The sequence below is a fragment of the Anopheles moucheti genome, chromosome 3 (assembly GCF_943734755.1).
Source record: "Anopheles moucheti chromosome 3, idAnoMoucSN_F20_07, whole genome shotgun sequence".
In the NCBI taxonomy this organism is placed as follows: domain Eukaryota; kingdom Metazoa; phylum Arthropoda; class Insecta; order Diptera; family Culicidae; genus Anopheles; species Anopheles moucheti.
This window is the reverse complement of record NC_069141.1, coordinates 69,221,737-69,246,947: the sequence shown is the minus strand read 5'-3', so window position 1 is coordinate 69,246,947 and position 25,211 is coordinate 69,221,737. Positions and strand designations below refer to the sequence as shown.

General features: G+C 45.5%; 2 protein-coding genes across 4 annotated transcripts in view; one reads left to right on the top strand and one right to left on the bottom strand.

The window, feature by feature from the left end:
• The window catches only part of LOC128301082 (rap guanine nucleotide exchange factor 4), a 104,472-nt gene extending 80,701 nt beyond the window's left edge, over positions 1-23,771 (top strand). For 2 of the 3 annotated variants that reach the window (XM_053037397.1, XM_053037399.1), the window contains 12 exons: positions 1,213-1,358; positions 3,785-3,929; positions 4,286-4,459; positions 5,713-6,034; positions 6,744-6,833; positions 6,981-7,095; positions 7,317-7,570; positions 7,641-7,811; positions 20,033-20,166; positions 20,235-20,405; positions 22,276-22,454; positions 22,552-23,771. In XM_053037397.1, coding sequence (XP_052893357.1) covers positions 1,213-1,358; positions 3,785-3,929; positions 4,286-4,459; positions 5,713-6,034; positions 6,744-6,833; positions 6,981-7,095; positions 7,317-7,570; positions 7,641-7,811; positions 20,033-20,166; positions 20,235-20,405; positions 22,276-22,454; positions 22,552-22,676 — 2,026 coding nt within the window. In that variant the 3' untranslated portion in view covers positions 22,677-23,771. The remainder of the gene's footprint in view (positions 1-1,212; positions 1,359-3,784; positions 3,930-4,285; positions 4,460-5,712; positions 6,035-6,743; positions 6,834-6,980; positions 7,096-7,316; positions 7,571-7,640; positions 7,812-20,032; positions 20,167-20,234; positions 20,406-22,275; positions 22,455-22,551) is intronic. The other variant, XM_053037398.1, reaches the window with a different exon arrangement.
• LOC128301083 (uncharacterized) lies at positions 9,881-13,233 on the bottom strand. The gene is made up of 3 exons (XM_053037401.1): positions 12,501-13,233; positions 12,356-12,438; positions 9,881-12,279 (listed from the first exon to the last, which is right to left on the bottom strand). Exons 1-3 carry the CDS (start codon positions 13,183-13,185, stop codon positions 11,251-11,253), a joined length of 1,797 nt encoding a protein of 598 aa, XP_052893361.1. The 5' UTR covers positions 13,186-13,233; the 3' UTR covers positions 9,881-11,250.
• Positions 23,772-25,211: the final 1,440 nt, after the last annotated feature.

Below are 25,211 nucleotides of genomic sequence, written 5' to 3'. Positions count from 1 at the left end.
ATGTGGTCTAAAGAAACAAGGCTTTTTTGGAATAAAATATAAAGATAGATATTTTATTTCGCTAATAGAATTTCGCTAGGAATTTCGCTAAGAAAGAAAATTAGCTAATGCAATTTGCACAATGAGTATGTAAAAGGAAAAACAATATTTATAAGGCGCCTAAATGTAGGCAACTTGTATTCAAATGCGATTTATTTATTATATTTGGGATGTGTATTTTAAAATGGGCTTAATTGCGCCTAACATTATGCAATTTGCTCATGCTCTTTTCGTAATACAAGAACGTATTTCATATGAAGTTAGTATAGTACGCTAGTTACAGCCCTTCTTAATTTTTTCATGTCATTTTAAAAATGCTGATGAAAAGCGTGCATCAGATGATTTTTACCTAGAAAGTGAAGTGAAAATTACCAATCATATCAATTAAATTTCATTACTCTAATGCTGCCCTCACTCTCGTCATAGAAATATCATACTTTCATTTCCAAATGCTTGGTCATACCCGCGCACAGCAAAACGCTCAATTAATTTTAATGAATTGCTTTTCGTATGATTGTAAACTTTTCCACACAAATCGCTAATTGGCAGAAATTGAAGTTGTGCTAGAAACTTTATGACGGCCTCCGGCATTCGCTCCTTATTAAATGCTGGCCCTCACTCACTTTGATCGTGTGACCAGACGAATGCCCAAGCAGCACAAACATTTGCGTAGTAGAAATGTGTGTGTGTGTGTAGTGTACACCGCTTAAATAGTGCAAATATTTTACGTAAATTAAAACTCCCACTTTGAGGTGGGAACTGGAAAATGCGGGATCAAGCGTTTGGTTTTGATTTTCGGGATGGTTATAAAGTGCCCTCAAGTTCCCGGTACGATAAAAACAGGGCAAGAACTTTACCGAGATTCCGTTTTGATGAGTTTGTTGGTAGTGCTGGGATGTGGGTCGGGAATAAGACCTGCACGGAGGCGTACGATGAAGGTTAGCTTAACTGTATGCTGGATGTTGAATTGTTAATTGTAACCGTCCTTAATTAGAAAATTAAATAGAGTATGTTTTGGCAGTACCTGAGCGATCTTCATCCCGCCCAAAAGCGGTATTATACTTGCAAATGAACCAACCATTTGCACATTCTTTCAAACGTTTCGCTGCACATAATCAACCTCCGGACGCTGCAAAACTATTTCCGACCTGTCTACCGTCCTTTTTCTCACAGATCGCACGAACGCACGCAGGAAGAGCTGGAGCTAGTTTATGAGGAGCTGCTTCATATCGCCGCCCTGTCCCACCTGTCAACCTCCATCAAGCGGGAGCTGGCCTCCATTATCGTCTTCGAAGCACACGCACATGCCGGCACCGTATGTAAGTAGTAGAACGTTTCTGTAAGCTGTCCTCCCGGAGAACTTTGCCCACCGTACGAACGGGAGCTGAACCGTTTCGGCTAGAATAGTATTTGTGCTCGACTAATGACATTGTTTCCCTCTGCCGCCCAACTGTCTTCTGGGTGCCGACTGTCCCATGTACATTTGCAACAACCCAAACACGGTACAGATCCTTACGACTTTGGCGCGCGCGCGACACATGCAGAGGGTTGGAATTGATATTTTAATTTTCCACCTCATTGGGTACCATATTTGTCTGTATGGCAGCGTGCTAGACGCTTTCTGTACTGCAAAAGAGACGACACTATTGACAAAGGGTGTTGTATTTTTCAAGAGTTTAGTTAACTTAAACGGGCGAAGGTATCCTAACATCCTGGATAATTGCCTATCATGATTAACATACTGTTTGTGCTGTACAACTTAACACAAACGGCAAAAGGTGAACGAATAGCTCCAACCATCTGGTGCCTTCTGCTCAACATATCACCATTTTGTAAAGCGGCACTTTTTCAACATATTACTTCTACCCACGGTGGTGGGTTCTCTGCTACGAACATCCATCAATCATTATGTCGACGCGCGCCTCTCATCCCTCGGGAAGCTGACTTGACTTTGGTAAGCCCCTAACCGCCTCTCCACCCCCCCGTTAGACCAGGAATCGGTTGCAACGTTTTGTAGCCAAAAACCCGGTCCCGGTGGGACGAGTTGTGCCGAACTTCTGGCGCAGTTCAGCAGATCGGATCGAAAGGTTAAGAGGAATGTATAGGAGAGACATTCATCATTATTCATTGGCTGTATTTTTTTTTTCTAGGGTTCGACCTTGTTAAAACTTTTGCTTTTGGCCGTAAAGAGAAAGAGAAAGTTGCCAAAAAAAAGGAAGGATCCATATCCCTTGGTTTAGAATTCTAAAACCATCATCATCGACTTTATCGCAAAACTAACAGACACTTTACGCCCGGAAAAAAGGGATAAAAAGGATATTTCAAACATTCAGCGCTTTAAAAATGTGTTTCGGATTTGGGTAAAAATAATAGCATGGGAAACGAAATTTACATTCAAATTATCAAAAAAGAGAAGACCTCTCAATTCTGGAGGTTATTTAAATATATTAACAACTACATCACGTAGAATCCGCATAAATTGTCAGCAAAGTTTTCATCTCCATGTGTCCAATATTACACAGGTTCCCTTCTTTTGATTCAAACTTTATTGTTTTAGATATATTTTGTGTAAAAAAGTTAAGTTTTGTCCATCAGCTTGGAGAGTATCATGGATCCAAACCGTTAATTATGTTATGAACTGTTTGAAATTTTGCAGAAGCACGGTCTAGCGGTAAAGCGTAATTTGCTTACAGATTGCATACTTTTAGGCGCTTTCCGTATTGAACCAAATTCTTTTAAGCTTAATTGTTGATAGTTAATGATAGTTTAGCCAGATGTAATGAAATGTAATTTTCAACATTTTATTACACATTAAATACCATAGAAATATTAATTACTAGAACATTCATAACTAGCTGAAATAAACATCGTTGCAGCTTGCCAAAGAAGCATCATCACACTGCGCAACAGCAAAAGTCGCACATCACACAACCTGCACGTCCGGCGGAAGTGAATAAATTTAATAGTTCACATGAAAACATTCCCCATTAATTAAAACCGCCCGACGTGTACGCATTCGTACCAGTTCCCCGATCGGTACCGTTGGCAATCCGACTAGTCCGACCTCGGGCCGCATTTATTACGCTCCGCTCCCGTGTCTTTTGCGCGGGCACACTTGGACTTTCCTTTCCGCTGTACGAGCTCAAGCTCTGTATGGGGCTTGCATGTGACAATCTGCCGCTCTTGGTACTGTTGCGCGACTTATGAAACTATAAATTATTCTACGCCACGGAATGTCATAAATTTCCTCCACCCTGCGTGAAATTCAACCACAGCCGTCATGGCAAGGACTCACGGAGGGTGGTAATGGTACGGCTACTTTCTTCGGGGTTGTTGAAATGTACTGATGACGAGTGAGATATCCCTGCCACTGTTGTACACACAACACGTCAAACTCACATCAAACTCCTTCATGCATGTGGTGGAACTTCCTCGTATGCGAAAGTTTTTATGTTGCAGTGAAATTAGTGCTAGTTCCACCCGTGGGGTTCATTCGTAACTATTCGCATCATTAGCGTGGCATTTAGCATTCGCAAACATGGTGTCATTAGCAGCCATACATGGCCCTTCTTATTGAGGCTTAACTTAATTACCGAGGAGAATTCGAGAGTGGCAGCATAGTCAAAGGAAGAGGATCCCACAATCTTCTCATAATGCAGATCAATTTCAACAGCTCACTCTGCTGAGATAATTTGGGTGCCTTTTCGTATGACTTATCGTTTTGTTTCTCCGTTCCGTGCTTCAGTGTTCAACCAAGGTGACGAAGGACGATCATGGTACATCCTGTTGAAAGGTTCTGTCGACGTAGTTATCCACGGTAAGGGAACGGTTGCAACGCTCAAGGAGGGAGATGACTTTGGAAAGCTGGCACTCATCAACGACGCACCCAGGTGAGTGGGAATTGATTGCCATAAATTAGCATCTTAGTCGATTTTTTTTATTGCGTAGTGTTTCTTCCATTCTCCAACCTAGAAATAGCAGCTAACGCTCCTCCACGTAACCCCCGTGCATAGCGCACTAACGTGCCGAGCTAATGATGTTAACGCAATACCTTTATCTCTTATCTTTCTACCGCTTTACCTTTCGGATTGGATTTCGCACACACTCATCCCACACTGTGACGCTCCCGTTTGGCTACCTAACAATATCGGCACCACACGTTTAACTGGGTTTAATTAATTTGTTTTTCCGGGGTAACCAATACGCACCATATAACAACTACTGCCTAATGATACACGCGTCTCAGGGCGGCCACGATCGTGCTGAAGGAGAACAACTGTCTTCTGCTGCGCGTGGACAAGGAACACTTCAATCGTATCCTGCGCGATGTGGAAGCGAACACGCTACGGCTACAGGAACATGGAAAGGACGTACTAATACTGGAACGGGTTGCCAAACAGCGAGGATACTCGGCATTCAAGTATGGCTTACATTTATTGGTTAATTTCGTACCGGCATCGATTGTAGATTAACATGTTTTTTTTTTAAGGGGAGCTTATTCATTAGTGCTCAGCTTAAGTAGAAGCTAACCAGTTGTTGATGAAATCAAAACACCGTTGATTTGCATTGCTAATTGCATAGCTTCTGGCGCTCGGTGGTAAACTACGTAGGAAAGCGCCTAGAAGTATGCAATATGCAGAATAATACAACATACTTTAGTTTCTATTAGTTTGTTATGTTTTGGTTTAAGATTTGAGTCTTTAAAGGGGTTTAAAATTCTCACAAAAATGGTCTGATACGAGATAGTATCGGTTGTATATTATGTCATTCGTTAATAATAATTAAACTTTGGGAGCTACAATTTGGGCGGTATAAGTTGTAGGCAACATTGTAAATCTAAATAGGATGGGAATTTATTCTAATAAGCTCATATCCGATGAATATTAAGCAAATATTTGCCACCCTCCAAATGAACCTTTACACCTTACCTATGACTAGCCATCTGCTTGTCTGCTTCATTTGCAAAAAAATACCCTGCAACGAAACAAATGTACATAAAACCCCAACCTTTAATGGAAAGCAGCAGCTTCAACGAAAAAAGCCCGTCAAGATAAGCCCCACATTCTACAAATGCCCACAATCCTTGGGGAACTAATTATCCTTTTCACCAAGTAGCCCTCCATCTTGACCGTAGCGGAGATAGCATGAAGCAAACATTTAGCTAATTAAGCTCTTTTTTTTTGCCGGAGAAGGAGGTTTACCGACCTCTGTCGCTTGTACCATCGGTCGCATTTAACTACAGCTCGTTTAGCAACAATCTGGTTTATCTCTAGAGCTTCAGCTTCTTGTCGAATGTCTGCCCAAACAGAACCCGGCGAGAAAGTCTGCCGGGGGTTGCAGTCGCAAAGAAATTCTTCCACCCCCGCGATGACGCTTGTTGGCTATCTTGCTTTTATCCTGGCCTTTTGCTTTCTTTGTACGGTGTTTCATTTTAAACTTGCCGTTCCGGGGGGGTTTTTTTTCGGGGTGGGTACAAGTTTAATTAGGAAAATTTGTTTACTACCATACAACTTCGTAACGCATCCCATTGAGCCACTGGTGGGACGACTTTTAGCTGGACATGGAAACAAATCGAAGACAACACAGTAGACAACGGTTCATATCCGCCATGTTCATGTGCTCTTTTATTTTTTTCTTCCTGTCTCCGTTCTTCTCCCCGTTTCCGTCCTCAAGGTACACTGTCATGTCGGGTACGCCTCAGAAAATGCTCGAACACCTGCTCGAGACCCGGCTCGGCGGTCAAGCGGGACCAAATGATCCGTTCCTGGATGATTTCCTGTTGACGCACATCGTCTTCATGCCGACACCGCTGCTGATTGACGAGCTGGCCGCCAACTATCATGCCGATGCGGACATTGACCTGCGGCAGGCTAGTGAAGAGGATCAAGAATATTTCCTAACCAGCAAACGGCGCGTGGTGCAGTTCATTCAACGGTGGGTGCTAGCCGTTCGGCATGCCGTGTTCGACGATCCGCTGGCAGTAGAATTCATAGAGGTAAGGTGGAAATTTTATCGAAACACTTAAATAGAGTTGGAAAAATATACAAATACAACTACGCAAAGTGCAACAGGGCTTAATCACGCAAAGTGCATAACTTCAGGCGTTTCGATGTACGCCATGACACAACTTGGCTTAAAGGCTTATAACCTCAGTGATGTGATGTATTTCCACGAAGCACAGTTATTGGGGCCAATTTTATGACATTTTCCACCCCGATTGATACAATCACGCCTAACGAAGAGTATAATTTCCCTGATTGATTGACACCTTAACCCATCGAAGCCAAAAAAAACAGAAAAGGAAAACCCCCCACATGACACGCTCCAGATCACTTACCGCCATCTCCAGCATTGCTCACACTGTGGGCACACCAGCAGAACAACAAATGTCACACTCTCCAATAATGTGCCGGAAGCAAAGAACTTCCTCGAAGGACAAAAAACACCCGCAGGGTCTCTCGCGCTTTCGCCCGACGCCGGTTAGCCGCTGGATGGAATTGTCCGGATGTGCTGTCATCTCGGAGGCACGGATCGTGTCCGGCCTGATGACGGCTTGCGTCTCCCATGGCGTACCGCTTTTTTCTTCTAATTTCCGATCCCCTCACATCATCACCCGCCCGTGGTGGCTGAAATTGCATTATTTTCTCATCATTACCGAATGGGGCACTGATTTACCTTCGTCCGCTTTTTTTCTATATTTGCAGGAGCTCGCTACGGACGTTGAGGCGGAACCGGCACTGCAGGAGGAAGCAAGTATCATACATCACGTGCTAACGCAATTATCCCGATATCAGGTGAGTGTGTCTCCGTACCGTCACCGGCGTACAGCCGGCCGCTTTAAAATAAATCTTCATCTTGTCCGTCTCGTTTACACACACTCTCTCTCTCTCCCTTTCTCTCTCGTTCTGGTTCTTTACTGGATAAATCGATCGCTGCAACAGGAGGACCGTCAGATGAACGCGACCCAGAAATGGAAGCTCCCACCCAACGGACAGCCAATCTGCCTGTTCAGTGGCAACACACACTCAAAGACTGTTATACGCCCGGATGACGATAGTAATTAATTTTCTTACCTTCATTCCGACATTCCCTTCCTGCTAGCTCCTAAATATATATATATGAGCAATTATTTCCTTTCGATTGCCCATTTCCCGTCCTTAGCGAGTAACTTTCCCAAGGTTACTACGGGAACGGGAAGAAATGATCAATCACCATCCGATCAACAAAAAAAAACCTTCTTTACGTCTACATCTACGCATTCCCCTTCCCCATTGCAGTAATTTTCCGTGTGTACTGCGCCGATCATACGTACTGTACCCTGCGCTTCCCGATGGCCACCACGGCCGAGGTAATAAAGGCCTGTGCCGCCGATAAGCTCCAGATCGCCCGACTGCCGGAGGATTTGCTGCTGGTCGAGGTGAAATCGAGCGGCGAGCGTGTCGTGTTTAAGGACAACGATGTCAGCGTACCGACCGCACTCAGCTTGAATGGACGAATTTTCGTCTCACCCAAGGACCATCTGGATGCGCTGGTAAGCTTTGGGCTGCTGTGGTTCCGCTGCTTAAAGAACCGTTGCTAATTGGTATGCTCCCCGGCTGTAGACACCGCTGCCCGAGCAGGAAGTACCGACCGAAGCACCGGACGTAGACTTTGAAGCATTATCAACCAAGGACGTCGCCTATCATATGACACTGTTCGACTGGGATCTCTTCTGGGCTGTGCACGAGTACGAACTGCTGTACCATACCTTCGGGCGACATCATTTCAATAAGGTAAGTTGATCTCCAGCCAACCTTACCAGCCCGGCAGTTCTCTATCGGTGCTGTTTTCCATCTGCTGAAATCACTCGAGCACACGAGACAGCTTAACCCGGTTTCGCCTGCTGTAAGGAGCGGGTGGGTGGGTTGTGAAAAATGATATCCGGATAAGAAATCATTCCGTGCGCTGGCTTGTGCTTGCGTTAAGCTACAAATAAATGTACAGATATACGTTTTACTCCATTCGGGAAACGGTAAGGCAGGGGTCTTCTTTTCCTCTGCCAAAGACCAAACAACAGAAGAAAGCAACCGAACCAGCTGCAACCGGTAAGCACCCACTGCCACTGACAGCCGGGCGTGAATTGCACTTGGGAAGTGAATTATTGCTTTGCTTTCCATGCTTTCCATGGCACATTGCAGAACGTTCGGTGCATTTGCATGGTTCTGTCTGTGTGCGGTCGGGAGCGCACGGACCGCTTCCACCACCTGGTGGATTTATTGCATTCACTTTAGCTGACGTGAAGCATTAAGGTAATCAACGAATGCGATATGCGAACTGTCGATTGAAGTTCGGAAAATCTCAACAGGCAAAAACTGCTTGACGGTGACGGTGAGGTAATAGTTGATGCCAAGCGTCTCCACTTCGGAAACTTTCCACCAGATTGCCCAGTGAGAACTTTCCACAAAAGCACCTCCCGAATTAAAAGTGGTCGAAAAAAAATACAGCGACTCCGAATGGCATTTCTTTCATCAGACTGTACCAGTCCACGGTGCAGTACTTGAGTGTACCAACTGTAATAACCTTTTTGCAACGGGGAACGGCGAATGAAGAAAAGCTTTCACCGCGCAATACAGACGATATTCGAACCTATTACGCTAATGAAAATGGCCGAAAGAAATGTTTCAACCTTCTAGGGAGGTTGGGATGGGACAAATGTTGTTCTGCCAATTATATGCTGCTCATTGAAGGTGAAGATGACGCTATTGCAAGAGTTACTGCTTCTTAGTGATGGGAATGTTCCATTTTTAGTTCAACGGAACAGTACCTGGTGCTTTTCTTCAAGGAACGAAACGAACCTAGTAGGTTCGTTGAACTCACTTTGACGAAAAAATTAAAATAATCCTATGTGATTGGATTTTTACACATTCGCTACCATCATTACGCATATTAGTATAATTCATTTACAGTTTTTTGATTAACAAACAGAGTTTTGGATGAAAATTTGTTATTTTGTGTTTTTTGCTACTATAGACGATAATTTTATTAACAGAGTTCTGAAAAAAATCATTAAAATCATCATTAAAAAAACAAACTGCAAATATAAGGAAATGATTGGAATGTCAAGTGATCTTATAAACATAAGTTATATTTTAAGCACATTTTATTAAAGTACCTTAGGCGACAATCTATTTTGTCCTTCAGTAGATATCTGTCCAGTTTTAGAGAAAACCCATTCCACACAGGATCATAATTCACAACATAATGTAAAAGATCATTGAAGCGATTCTTACATTCCACTAAAGCTATGAGCAACATTAATTTCGTTAAAATTGTAATCTTCTAATAATATAAAGACGAACAAGACATGTAGATGCAAAAAAAACCTACTTTGTGCAATTTTATGCACCTAGGGTTCGATCGTTCCGCGGAAGGAACGCAACGATCCTAGTAGGTTCGGTACGAAATTCACATCACTACTGCTGATAAAGGTAACAATAGCTTATGGCAATAGGTACTTTTTCCATTCCATTTATTGTGGCATTTTGAGCATTAGTATTATTTTCTTCTGCCGTAGTTCTGCTGGGTTACATTGTGGGTGCGCAGCGCCTAAATGTATACAATCATGCTTCATCGTGGCTCTGTTGAGTGTTAAGAACTACATTATTTCGCTCAACATGCCTTTGTGCAAAATTCATATCTTCAGTTTATCTTCGACTTACCCTTTAGGTTGCTGCTGATCATAACCTCAGTTAGTTTCCGTAGTATCAGTTAATAATGTTGATCACACACCGCCTAAATTTATGCAATTTTCCTCCACAAAATCAAGTATCTATTGGGCACGTTTCTCTAGAACTCTTTTTTTTCGGATGTTCTTTATAGAATAACACGCCGAATGTTTAAACTCCTCAATAATATTTATATTTTTAGTGTTGTACCCATATAATGTTAAAAAAAAGAGCTTGATTAAAACTATCATAGCAAATCGTGTATAAATTAAGAATGAGATTCTTCCCAACCTTCCTAGAGCAATTATTGTTTAATTGTGATAATGCCTCTCAGCTGTCTTACACTGGAATTCCTATTCAACCTGTCTGATCGGATGGGTACGCAACCATATTGCCGAACGGTGCATTATATGGGGTAGTATTAAAAGTTGTTGTGTAAGTGTACTTCCGCATGTTCTGTCCGTGTCTCTAACCGTCTAAATACCGTATGCCCCGGTGGCTGTATCTGATGACAGCGCACCTTCAAAATGATTACTCTAATAAAGCGCATTTTACTGGTAACGATTGGTGTAATGCGAAGCGCTGGAAACGATGTCCAAAACAATCATACTAAACAGAAGAACAGAAGAAAAAAAAAATGTCAACAACCTGTCCGTCCGGCTGTCCCCAACCGGAATGTGCTCTGTAAGGGACGGATTTTGATATCGGTGGGTAGAAGGAATGGGATGGTGTTGCGATGGGAAGAAAACAGGGGCGGATACGGGCAGGTCCACTGTAAAAGTCGCTCAAACATCACATTCAAATTTCACGGTTCACACAAAAGCAAGGGCGGGAAGGTCCCGGCATTTTCCCCAAAGTACAGACGCCGGAAAGTACGGACATGTTTCGACCGAAGTACAGGTCGTCATGTTCATCCGAGCGAGTTGAGAATGTTTCGCAGAATTGATTGCGTGTCTGGGAACCGGCTCGGCCGCCGAACGCCAGCATAGAGCTTTAGACTTTTCGGTTGAACGATGTTGAACTTGACACTGGAGGGAATGCAATATATTACCGCTTGTGTTGCACAGGAAGTGCTTTACATCCAATAATGTAAATTTGGAATAATATTACCAGCCAAAAAAAAAAAACATTCACCCAGATCGGTTCAAGTCCTTCCCACAAGCGAGTACCACGAGACATATTCTGGCTGCCAGAAGTTCGTAAAGCGATCCCGTTTTGCAGGACGATCCGTTCTGCAGTGGTGTTGTGTGTCTTTTCCATCTTCCCGGGCAGTAAGCTGGTTACGACTTCCATCCCCATCTTCTCTAGCCTCATGTATCACCAGCGCCAGGGACACTATTTCAAAGACTACTGGCCGCGCACGGAAGCAGACGGAGATAAAAGGATTACACGTCCCGGACGTCGTACATGGCTTCAAACGCAAGAGATCCTATATTAACATCCATCAATCGCTTTAGCTGTCCATCTCAATTCCCTCCTCCCCTCTTCAGCCTTCAGCCCCCCTTCGCTACTTGTCCGTGATCTGCATAAGTGCGATGTATTTGTTGTACTTGGTGTAGTTCCTTCGGCCCGTCTCGTCGTTCATCAGTACGCCCGCATTTTTGTGGTTCGGGTCCCGTATCGTCTTCAGGCGTATGTGCTTCGTGATGTCCCAGCGCCAGTTCGACCGATACGCACACAGCGAACACTCGAACGGTTTTTTGTTCAGGTGGCCAACGATGTGCACGTGAAAGCGGGACGCCGTTGATGCCCAAAACGAGCAGTGCGGACATTTGAAGACTTTCTTCATCAGTCCACCGACGCCACCACCAGTACCAGCACCACCAGCGCCGCCGGGATCGATTGTTGGCAGTCGGTTCGTTACCTCACCGTAGCCCGGTGCCGTCTCCACACCGCAGTACGTCTGTGACTGGTGTTCCTCCCGGTTGTCGTCGTCCGTTTCGTCGTTGGAGATGGAACCGGGACGCGCTTCCCTACTGCCGCCACTACCGTAATCCGCACTTTTACTGGCATGAACGGTTTCGGCACTACACTCCAGCAGTCGCTTCCACAGCTCGTTTGCCGTACGTTCTGCCTCGCTCAGACGCGGGACCTGCTTGGCGGTGTCCGCGGGTGTCTCCTCGAACGTGTTCGCCAACAGGGACGCTATCAGATCGTCCCGGTGCGCCAGCTTCATGTGGTTGGCCAGCGCTTCCACCGGTTTAAATGACAGCTCGCAGTACATACATTTGGTCGCCGTGTGCTCCTGTGCGCTCGTCATGGATGGCTGAGGTTGGTGCTTCGTTAAGCTAAGCGGATACTCGTCGCCGGCCCGCTCATTGTCACCGGTGTCCGCCCTCAGCGCGGACAGTGGTATCGGTTTCACAAACTTTTGGGTCGCCGACTTCGTGGGCGTAGATGCAGACGCACCGGAAATGGACATATTCAGTGGGATAAGTTTGGGTATTGGTCGGGATCGTTTCTTGGACAGTGGAATCACGTCTTCCGACGACTCTATCGCATCATCTCTGGGACTCTCGCTAGCCTCTTGGACGGTCTGGAATGGGAGGTAGAAGACACTCATCAGCGAAGAGAGGCCATTTAGGCGAACCGAAGTACAGACGGTATCTTACCTCATCAGCGGAATATGGCATCGATTGCTTTAACTGATCCATCTCCACCTTGATCATTTGATTGTCGCGGGAATAGGTCGCTGCTGCAATGAAAGCGTATCGTTTTTACCGAGTTCTGAGAGATCTCCTATCCGTGGCAACTCACCTGCAAGCGATGCTCCGGCGGCAGATTTTTCAATCTCCTCCAGCAACTTCGGCAACCCGGACGCCACCAACTGCTGCACGTACGCGGTGGTCAGCTGCGTTGCTTCCGCACGCGATAGTTTCGACGACCCGCCCGGTACCACCGGTCCGTGGTGTATCTGGCCGTAAGCTTTCTGCACGCGCCGCCGGCTCGACCCGAACGCCGACTTCCGGATACCGTCCACCGATCCGTGCACCATCTTCATGTGCCGCACCAGCTTCTGGTAGTGGCGGGACGCGTACAGACATCGCTTGCACTCATTGATCACGATCTTCTCACCGTGCGTGTCGCGCAGGTGGGTTAAATATTTGCGCGGGTTCTGCGTGAAGTAAGTACACCGGCTGCACGAATAGTTGCGCTTGATCTTGCACTGCGGCAGCTGCGGTTCGTGCTGGTCGTCCGCTTCGCTCGAGGGCCCCGGTTGCGTTCCTTCGCCGTCGGTAAGCTGATCGTCGTAGCTGGTGAGCGCGGGGGACGCATCGGTGGAAAACCGGCGCCAACCGTCGAGCTGCCGATCGGTGGACTCACCGTCGTCCGACTGGACGGTGGGCTTCGGTTCGCTAAGGTGCACCCGTTCGCCGCTCACCACCCGCCGCACTATCAGCTTATCGCCGGAACGCTGCACCATGGACGGTGCAACATCCATGTTTGGTAGTCGGCAAAGCGTAAATGTCACACGATGGTTTTATGTTCTAGAGCGAGAGAGAGGGAGGGAGAGTGAGCGAAAGAGAGAGACCGAAAACTCGCGGAACACTAAAGCGATCAGCATGGAGATGTGATCTAGTTGTCCTTTCATCACGTACGCAAAGGATGTGCCACTTTCTTCTTTTAGAACAACGGCCGTACGCTTTTCCATCTACGTCCCGCACAGGTCAGCACAAGATCGATCGTGCATTAGTATTCCACAAACCAAACCCATCGCACTATCTCGCTAATGATCGGCTACGATCGAGTGTGTGTACCGCAACTGCACACCAAACGCGCGGCGCTCCCGCTCTCTCTTTCTCTCTCTCTCTCTCGCTCTCTTTCGCTCTGTATGTATCACACGTACGCGTACGTTTGGCTTCACCATTTGCGGCAAAAGAATGCCTTGACATAGTTCTTTGCAAAACGCTGCGGCAACACAAGCGGCTCGCCTGTTCTGTCATCGCCAACGTCGTCGCTGTTTGCAGTCGCGCCATCATCAGTAAACCAGAAACACTACCACACATACTAACAGAAAGAGAGCAAGAGAGAGAGAGAGGGAACGGGGAGTTGTGGGATGATGGCACGAAGGGAATCATGTCGGAGAACAAGAACTAAATTCTAAACCTCACACGGCTCCACGCGTCTTGACCGTGAGGCGCTGGTCTCGTTGCACTTATGTAATCGGGTACACCCGTCTCAGGGGGGGTGTCCGGTGTCATGCGAATCGGACGGACAACCACCAACGGACGGGATGCACTCGCGTCGCGCCGCAAAAGGAAAAAAAAAACGGAACGGCATCAGAAGAACCTTATCTAGTGATAGCATGCATCACAAGAACGCCACCCCGTTGCAAACCACTTAACACGCACGATCGTGTGATGCGGGGTGAGGGGTGATTTTTACCCCCCCCCCCCCCCCCCCACACCACCCCGCTTTTCTCCTAACTCAAACAGATTCATTTTCCCCAACGATTCCCAGCGAGCTCCAGTAACCGATATCTTGGGAAAAGTCACATGGTCACGGATCGCCATGATGGCGCTGTACACACACACACACACATATCGATGGAGAAACAAAAGGCGAAGGTGGGAAAGGTTCTAAACCTCAAGCGCTCCCAGAACAATGCCGCGGGGGGGGTGGCCGGAGTCGGGGTAGGGACACGTGCCATTTTTACCTTCGCATGCCTTCTTGGTGCCTTCCCAACGGGTTGGGGTGGACAATAGGGGGGGGGGTGCGGATTGCAGTGAGACGGGGTGTAATTATTCCTACAAGATTCTCTTGCCCTGCAGCCGTCCGCAGTGGTGTGTTAGAATAGAATTGAATTTAAAAAACGAGATGCGGCACTGGGAGACTCAGACTCAGGCTATCCGTGTGCTAGTTTGCGTAGGGTGGTAGCCCTACGTTTGAGAGAAGACACCACCGACGGCGGAGGGAAGATGTGCTATTCGGCCACATGTCGCTCAACCTTGTATCCGTTTGCGATCCGAACTCACAATGGGTGAGTTTGTGTTGTCTTGTCGCACTTGCACCATTTCCTGGTACCAACTGATAACGCCATGCCCCGCACGTTCGGGTGTGCCAAGAACACTTCACCACACTTCACCACCACACGCGCACACATGAGCAAACCCGTCGTTTCGAGCACTTCTTTGACCTTGGTCCTTCGCCAGCGCGAGGCCAACCCCCGTACCGACGATATGAACTGCACTTAGAACTAGCCCAAACTTGCGCTGCCAAACATCTCGTTTCACCCGAGAAGAGACGCGTCCACAACTCACACATTCCGGCAGCTCCATCCAGCTGTGAAAGGGAGAACGACCACCGCGCGTGGTACACTTGGGCAGAATGGTCCGCCCGCAACACACGCACCGCGTACACAGTTGGGAGCGCAAGATCGTCTTCCTCGGTAACGAGCCGTTGCACAATGCTGCAAGTGATTCGCGACAGCCAACGCTAAACACTAACTCAGCCACATTTCGTATCGATCATCGCATCTCCCCTAATCGGCGCGTTTTGCGAAACGGGCCGCGAGAGACACACCGCGAGCGGCGAGCTGCACGAGACGCGCGGCCAATGCATCCCCGCCGGGGTTTTTGCCGCGCGCACACACAGTGCAGCGAGAATGTACGAGCGCGCGCGTTCTAAACCCCGACCCCGGGCCCTGTGATGTGTGTGATATCTTCTCCAGGCGCAGTGTACTACGCTCGTGTACTACTACACCAACACCACCACCACCGCTGACGACACCCAGCCGTCGCTTTGCTGCATCGCGCAACGCATTAGAATCGGGCACCACGCACCACGAACACCAGCAACACACGTGCTTGGTGCTTGGCCACACAATGCGGACGGCAGCCCCGGGCGGGCGAAGTGAAGGGCACGGTTCCACCTCCTGCCCCACTTGCCACTCCCACAGCCGTGCAACTAAACATCTCATCGGTGCCGTGACACTGCAACAAACTCACCCCTCACACTACCCCCCCCCCATCCCGTCGCAGGGGGTGGCGGGGGAGGGGGGGGGATGAAGCTGACCTTGACAAAGTGCACCAGTGCACCAGCAGCCCGATCGTAGTGTGCGTGTTTGCGAGCCGCCGATTTGCCGTTTGGAGCAGTGGAGATGCCTGCAGATGCGATGCTGGATCGAAGCAAGCGACGAGCACAGCAGAAACGTGTTCTGTGTGATGCATTACCACTCGCCCCGCCCACCCCCCGGTTTTCGCTTTCCATATTCGGCTGCAAAGTTGCGCTGAGTCACAAGCGCAACGGCTGTGTGTGTGTTACGCTGCACCCGTTACGTGTGCGGTGCATCGTTTTGTTTACGCGCAACGTGACCGAGAACGGTGGCTGAAGCGCCATTTTAGAAAAAGCTCACCGCTCACTGCCTTGTGCATTGTGTTGTGCGACTGTTGGTTTTTTTTGTTGTTGTTGGTAAAGCTTACAGCTACGGGCGCGTATGTTTTGCTGCGATTGAGATAAGAACTCGCTGAGGGGGGGGGGCGATAAGATTATGAAGATGGGCATGCATTATTATGCTTCAGCTTAAACTTAGCTTGAACTTTAATTGCATCTTAAAGGTGACGTATTGTTGAGCTTTTGTTAGTAAATTGGATTTAAATTCTGTAATTCATTTAAAAAGTTTCCTTATGTAAGTGCAGTTGTGTGGGTAAGCATTCTATTCATAGTCACAACTGGAATTTACTCGTACACGGTCATGTGGCTCCACTATAAGGAGTTTGCTCCATATCTGGATTTATCTGTGGATTGATTTCCCTCAGTGGGGTTTCATTTTTTTTATACTAAAAGTTATTGTTTTACACTTCATTGATACTGTTTAAATAAAAATATAATAAGAAAACATTACTTCCTTAAAAAACAACCAGGCGCACCCTCTGAAATATTATGTTCCTACTGGTGTTGGGTAAAACAGTCTTAAATTCATGAACCTAAATGAATTAATGAATCTGAATCTTTTTTCTAAAGATTCATGAATCTTCTAATAATTACGAATCATCAAAGATTCATGAATCGCTCCAGAAGCATGATTTAAAGATAATTTTTATTCTTTTTGCTTCTGGAATAAGTTTTTCTTAGACGGATGCAATAGATATTACCAGTATTAGCATTCGATTGGGTGAAGCTGATTTCTTGCGAGCAACTGTTTACATGTTGTTTAATTAGTACATGCCACACACACCCTGCCCCTCGTCTGCGTTCGTTAACGATATGATTAAGCTTAAAGAATTAATTCTTAGTTTTGGAAGCTTTGATTATTACAGAAACAAAAATGATAAATATTATTGTGTATCACATAATTAAAACCTGTTAAATTCTACAGTTACACAAAATTAGTATTCATAAAAATAATACTAAAATAACCTTTGTTCAAACTGTTCTATTCAACAGCAGTTGTACAACTTATTATATCTGTACAGAAATGCCTATTTCAGTAGCAAAAACTATGGAAATTATAAAATCAGGTTTCCAAAGAGATTCATGAATCTTTGAGGTGTCATGAATCTTGGGGATTCATAAATATATGGGGATTCATGAATCTTTTGAGAATCGACTCCTGATCTGAATGACTTACAGTAAAAGATTTAAATTATTGACTCTTCGCAAAAGATTCATCAAATATTTAGTTATTGATTGGAAATTCCTTATTGAATTTTCTTATGTGAATATTTACTAGAGCTTTTCCATTCAGTTTAAAGGTATGGAAAGAAGGAAATTGTCAAATCAAAACCTGTAAGAAAAGCAACAAACGAAACAGTAACTTTACGGCTTTCAGCTATGTTTGGAATCGTTTTTTTCCGTTTTTTTGTCAAGTTGATTGTTTCTCTTCGGTGCAAATTTGTTTATCTTATCGTCGCATCCGTCTGCGGTGAAACAAACGCTGATGCCAAAGACAAACTCATACGCTTTCACTCAACACCGACGCGTGGAAAAGGTGTGCAAAATTCCTTCATTCCTTCATTTTCTCCATCCGCTTCGCCCGTGAAAAGCAGGCAGGTGAGGCGTGAAAGTAAGCCGCTTTACCGACAAAACTTTACCATTAATATTAACTCTCGAAATTCCACTCAACAAACCAGGGGGGGGGGGGGGGTGTCTTCCCCGCTAGAAGTGGGCGATAAGCTTACTGCAGGTGTGGAAGCTGCAAACTCGCGGTACGTGAGAAGTGAAACAGAGATCTCCAGGAAACGACTCCAGCGAAGACTTCATTTGCGGAGGAAAACTCAAACCCGCTTCGGGGTTCGAGTGGGCGAGTGCGCAAGAAGTGGCTTAGTGTTTTGTGTGTGCGTTTTTTCCGTGTTTATTTTTCTGTTTGTGGCTGTATTTAGCGTTTTCCAAACACGTTGATCGAGCGAATGTCTAAGAAAGCGAATTAAAGCGCGATGCCAAAAAATTCCAACAACTCCAGCAACCTTAACGCGTCCTTGTGCGGTTACAGAAGCTGTCAAGAAAAATGCAGGAGCGGAATTTGAATGTGGTTAGTCGTTCGGATGAGGTTGATGTTTGTAAAGTAAACATAATTACCAGTAATCGCTTAATTACTCCCACTTTCGAGCAGACGATTGCGTGGTGTTCTATTCAACCATTTTATCCTAACACATCAAAAAATGTTGGATGGCACCTCATCTTGCTCCTCGATTAAGACAAGCGACAGTTCTATGCCACCAACTCCTCGTGCAGGATAGAAACATTTCGCCCCGAAAAAACACGGGCATTGTTTACCTTTTCTGGCCGTTCATTGAACCAATCGACCCACAAATCAAATAAAATGCCACGCCGCCGCCCCCTGTTTTCAGCAAACGAAGCCAATAAAAGCTTCATTACAATCATTACTGTGCTTTTCGATTCGCGTATGGCATTGGGCAGTGCGCAGGGCGAAAACCGACCCGGTATGCACCTTTTAGCTTTTTCTCTAATGTGTTCGGCAGTTTTCCCCCTACGACCTGACCTGAAGCTGCCTTTTGCTGGGCGTCGTAATAGAAATTGGATCGGATCGAAATAAGTACTGTATTTTTGAAGCGCTTTCCTTTTTCCTTGCTAGCGTCGTTCGCTTTCCCGCGTTGGTTTCCGCATTTAATTGGGCTCGCCTATTGACCGACAACGAGGGAAAGAATGGTTCCCTTCGGGGAACAACACGAGAACTTCCACGAATTCTTGGGTGTGCAGGCGGAAGCCACCAAAAGCTGAAATTGAAAATATTTCGTAAGACGACCGTTCTTCGACAAAGACCTGCCCTTGCTTTGTTCCGTGGGTGTTGGGCTTGGGTGCTTTAGCGATGACAAGGAGGAAGAGCAATGACATTCGCCGGTTCGGGTTCGGAGACTCCTACATCCATTTTTCTCTGCTTTCACTAATTGGATGGGCGTAGTGCGGGCGAGAATTGGTTTTGACGGTGGTCATCTTAAACACGAGGGAGCTTTCATTCTTTGCAACAGTTTATGTTTTTAACATTTTCTTTACGGATGTGCACAATGATGCAGAATTAATGACTGATTTTTAATCATTTTAGTGAGTGAGTTAATTTAAATCTTCCAGAAGAGTATTTATAACTCTTTGCTATTTAAGTCATACGCAACGGAATAAAATCATTAAAATAAATCATTCAAAACATTTAAAATGTAATTCTTTTCGGTGACCTTAAACTCAAGATTTAAATCACTATTTAACTCTTGTGTGAGTTAACTGTGGATTTCACTCTTCACAGTGACCATTAATTCACGATTTAAACATTAGTAAACTGCTGTGTGAGTTGACTCAGGATTTAACTCATCACGGCGACCTTCAACTGACGATTGAAATCAAGAATTATGAGATCTTAAAAGTGTTAACTCGGGATTTAACTCTTTGTGGTGGGATTTAATCTTTAACTCAAGATTTAAATCACTATTTAACTCTTGTGTGCGTTAACTCGTGATTTAATTCTTCACAGTGACCTTCAACTCACGATTTAAACATGGGCGAACTGTTGCGTGAGTGAACTCGAGATTTAACTCTTCATGCCGACATTCATCTCACGACTCTTGTGTTAACTCGGGAATGGACACAATATCCCACAAACAACGATTAAAATGAGTTGATGGTCGCCGTGAAGCGTTAAATCGCGAGTTGACTCATGATTTAAATCATGACTTGAAGGTCGTTGCACCCACCCCGTCTTCCTGGTCGCTTACTTAAAATTGTTGATATGTTTACAAGTTAAAGAGATTCTAAAGAGTGAAATCTTTATTCAAACTCTTTAATTCAGATTTAAATCCTTGAAAGAAATTAAATTTCCAGTCTCTATTTTATTTCTGTAGATCACCTCAAATCTGGACGTATTTATCAGACGATTCAACGAGATACAGTACTGGGTAGTGACGGAAATCGTATCAACGACGAATCTCACCAAACGGATGTCACTGGTGAAAAAGTTCATCAAACTAGCGGCATTGTAAGTAGCATCGAGAAGAGTCCCAACGTCCAGAAACTGGTACTCACTGTCCCGCCGTCCCGTTTCAGCTGCAAGGAGTATCAGAACCTGAACGCATTCTTCGCCATCGTGATGGGTCTCTCGAATACGGCCGTCTCGCGGCTATCGATGACGTGGGACAAACTACCGTCCAAGTTCCGGAAGCTGTTCACCGAGTACGAGGCACTGATTGATCCAAGCCGTAACCATCGTGCTTATCGGTAAGTGACCCCCGGGGCCGTGGTAGGCGGTTAGAAGATTTATGGCTGTCGTCATGTGAAACTCTCCCACACACGGAGTTGGATATTGAGACGTAACTTTCAAGTCCCACATATAAAATGTCTTGGTTTCAAATAATTTAATTCCGATAAAGATCTCACCCGTTACGAGCAGTCCCCTTAAAACAACACCACAGCCATCCATTCCCGCTGATGGTCTAATCTTGTGTGGGGGTTCTTCGATTCTCCACAAACCATCAGCGCACCACCATCCCCAAGCCGGATGGCTTCCGAAGAACTGACAGCGGAACCGCGTGTTCGTGTCGTGCGAAAATCAATTCGTTCTTGTTTACGTGCCTTTTCGCTACGCTATTCCTTCTCGCTGTGCTGTGCCACGTTCCACCATACCACGCACTATCAATCCCACTTCCCAAAACGTCCTTTTCTATTGCCGTGACCGAAACGAATTCTACTGGGTGTCAGTTTGATGAATTGAACCGCCCCAGTCGCGCGGAGCAACAGGAGACTCCATCGTATGTGCCGTTTTTTCCATTCTTAAAGGGGTGATTGGAAAATCGAGCAGGATTTTCCACACACACACACACACACTCGGTGCGGGATTAGGTCGAGAAGCGAAGACATATTTGAATCTGCTCGTTGTTCGGTAAGCAAAGCTTTCGGAAGCACAAGGATTCGCGATGTGGAGTGATTTCTCACACTTCTGACTAGAACTTCATTCCGATCTCGTACGGTCGTACGGGAGTTCTCCTCCTCCTCCTTCTCCTTCATCTATCGTAAGACTTCGGTCGTCCGTTCCCAAATCCAGTTAAGAGGCAAAGATTGAAAATCAAATTAAATCCTCTCCACTCGGTGTCTCCTGCCATGGGGAGTGTCGAGTGTCGTTCCTTCGACGGTGTGTACCACGGTGTCTATCGCCAACCACAACACCCACCCGAGCAATGTGCACGGCACACGAACACACCTGATGCGAGCACGGCCACACAGCGATCATGTGATAATAGCTTAATCTTGCCGACCGAAAATCTCGTAAAAGGTGTCTCATCAGAAGTTTAAATAACACTTCCGCCGATGGGATTTGAACCACCGTACCCCAACGACCCCGGCAGTGACATCCACTGGGTTGGTGAGGAGGGAACGTTCAGCTTTTCAGACCGCCAGACGATGGAACTCACCTTTTTTGTGCCAGTGTTAGAAAATTGATCACAATCATCAAACTCCCCATCACCAAAAATTTGGAGGAACGGGAACGTTTGGGCAGCAAAAGCTCTTCTATCACATAAGGAGGTTTTGGGTGTAACTTTCAACACGGCTGTCGATGGATTGACTTCCGGTGGTTATGATGGCGCATAAAAGAAATATGGCGAAACCCACCTGCTTGCCCACAATCGATACACCCACATTGGAGGTTGAAAATTGGAAAAAGTTCGTTAGGCAAAAGTTTTTTTTCTTCTCCCCGCCACCGACACGTACCGACACGGTATTTTGACTTTTCAGCTTAGCGATTGGGAGGAGTCAATCTCTTCGCACCCCGTCAAGGGGGGGGGGGGGGGGGGGGGGGTCGTGAAGAAATCAAACACTTCCCAGCCAAGGATCGTTATCAGTTTGACTTTTTCGTGGAAGAAAAAAGGGAATCAAAAGCCCGTGGGCCAATGAGAATTGTTAACTAGGTTTACCCGAGGGTGGCGAGTTCTCTTGTACGAGTTCTTCGTATTCGTTACCAAAAAAAAAAATGGCAGAACGTGTTAGGAACACTAAAATGAAATCGTTTGAAGGTGTTTTTTCTAAAGGGAGGTAGACCCACACTGGGGGCTCCACTTCTAGGTATTAATATTAATTTCTTCTCTATCTTTAGCATGTCGGTGGGAAAGCTACAACCCCCAGTTATACCCTTTATGCCACTGCTGCTCAAGGACATGACGTTCGCCCACGAGGGCAACAAAACCAGCCTGGACGGGTTGGTAAACTTCGAAAAGATGCACATGATGGCCCAAACGATGCGTGCGGTACGCTTCTGTCGATCACGCCATCTTGGTAAGCATCCTGCGTCCTGTTTCGCACTGTTGGACACACACACACGCGCGCGTGGGTTTTTACTTACCACTTTCCGTTCCCGTTTTGCCCAAAACAGTGCTCGATCCACCGTCGCCGAAAAACGAGAACGAAATCCGCAACTACATCCGCTGCTTCCGGACGATCGATAACCAAAGAGTGCTCAACTCGATGTCACAAAAGGTGGAACCGCGTCGATCTTAAGGCGGGCAGTCAAACGCCACCCACCATGTCCGCCTGGTCCGACGGTAGCAAACGATCGTTAGCAGTTGTGAAAACACCCACCCACCCATTCCCAGGTCAGGATGGAACCCGTTCTGGTCAAGCTGGTACCGAGAGACCAAACCCCATCCACCGTCGAGCTGCTGAGTGATTGGAGTGAATGGGCCGAAGCACAGCGAGCGACACTCACCGAAGGTTTGTCACATTCCCGGTTCCACAGGATATGCTGGGAACACAGGCACACAAAAGGACGCCCAATTACCCAATTAGCAGCCAGCGGGATACATTTTGTTGGGTTTCGTTGTTCGTTGCGCAAAGTACGCTAGTAAGATACCATTCCCAATGGAATGCACTCCAATGTGAAGTGCTTGTTGAAAGTATTTATTAATTCCATTCCCACAACTTCCGATCGTATCGTTTTTTTTTCTCCTTCTCTCTTTCTCTCTCTATGAAATCTGTTGCAATTTTGGATCTAATCGTTTCGTTTGAAGCGGATAAATTCATCTCAATATGCTTTTGTGTCTAACCTCTTACCGAAGCAAATGTTTGTGTTTTAACAGTACCCAACACTACCACTTCCTGTCTGACATGTTTCGTAACTATGTTGTAACGCAGTATTTAAGTTGTGTTATTGTTTTTAGCCTTTTTTTCTCTCGTTGAATAAACATCTCGGCGTTAAAGTATTGTAATCGTTTTCTTGTTTTGTCTGTCTCTATTCTATTCTATCTTTCTGTCCGGCTGATGTAAATGCCAACCAACAGTCTGCAAGATGCACTTATTAAACTCAATGCACAACCGCTAAGTCAGCTCATCTCAGCATGCCGTGGAGTTATGGAAAAAAATGGCGCATGTTTCTTGGACATTTTTTATGTCCTTTGGAATATATGTACGATGGAAAAAAAAACACACTCTTTATAAAACATTTTCCTCCCATCAGCTCCCTTGAATGTGTGTGTGCGATGTTTCGGAAAGGTTTCCTTGTAGTGCGTAGTATGTGCCACAGCAAATGCGTTTACTTAGGCGACGCTCTGTTTGATGCATGATGCAACATGCCAGTCTTAGAGCGCCACCTCACAAAAAATCCACCGAATGTTAAAGTAGTGAAAATAGACGCATGTTTTTAGTTGACATATCTTGCAATTCTGCAATCACGACACATTCTATTCTGGCTTCCATTTTGCTTCGTACTAAGTTTAGCTGCGTTTCGTCAAGCATCCATTTGTGTTTTTTTTCGCGACCAAATATTAGCACATAAAATATCTTACACGACAAAATGTTTGCCAAATGTCAATATCAAGTGCATGTTAAGGATAAGAAACACACGAAACGCTAAAACTAAACTATTTTTCAAAAGAAAAAGGAAAACAGAAATGCTATTTACAAGTGAGGGTCAGTGAGGTTACTTATGCGTATATTTACACAGTGCTGCGCAAATTTACTCGATACTGCTCCTAATGAAGTCCCTGCTAAAACTGTGAATGGAAATCTTTGGCTGGTCCAAAGCTGGAAATCCATTTCCTACTGTTTTTCTTTCCCCTCTCCCTTTTAGCTATAGCTCCTTCACTTCTTCACAAATCAGTATTAGCAAACGGTGGCTCAAGAAATGGGTCTTTATTTTGCAGATCAAAATAACCAGCCCCACGACATGTCTTTGTTAGCGTAAATGTGTTGTTAGCTTGTAAGAAAACCCCAAATGCAACTTTATATCCACTAATGGAAAATATCCCATCCTCCCCACACACACACACACACTACTAGCATCCGAACAAAAGAGAGGAAAAGAGAAACAAAAACATAACGAACATACGCATCTCCATGTGATTAGCCGACAATCTTTCCAAACAAATATAATAAAATGTAACCGATAGAATAGACAACAATATTCCGTCGATGTGCAAAAACAAAACAAGAAAAAAACCCAAATGAATAGTGTAATGGAAATAGTAACACATCGCCTAGCTTACAAAAATACAAAACCAAACGTAGATCTTCACAGTATTGGATGTATAATTGGAGGAAGGCAGAGTAAATACGACCTAAACAAAAAACCTTTACCAAACAAACACCGGAACACCTCTTCTCTCGCTAACTGGGTTTCAAACCAAACCAAATCGCTTCACCAATCACCACTTATGTTTGATAAATGCCCACCTCCGGTTTTTCGATTCTGCACTCCACCTTTTGTGTGACGAAGAACGCGAGAGTTCATAAATAGCAAAAAAAAAAACACAAATCGTTTCAATGTGAATGTGATCTTACGTAAATAGTGTAGCGAGGAACCGATCGTGTAGCAGCTAAATGATCGTTAAAATGTCAAAGAAGGTACTAATAGTGATTATAAATACAGAAAGAGAGAACACAAGATAACAGGAAAGGAGAGTGAGAAAGAGAGATGTTCTAAAGCAGTTAAACGAAGATAAACAGCAGCAGTTACTATTTGTTTCCGTTGGTAGTGTGTAATGCTCAACAATGAACTGGGTTCGAACGTTCATTAATGACTTCTTTTTTGCCCCCCCC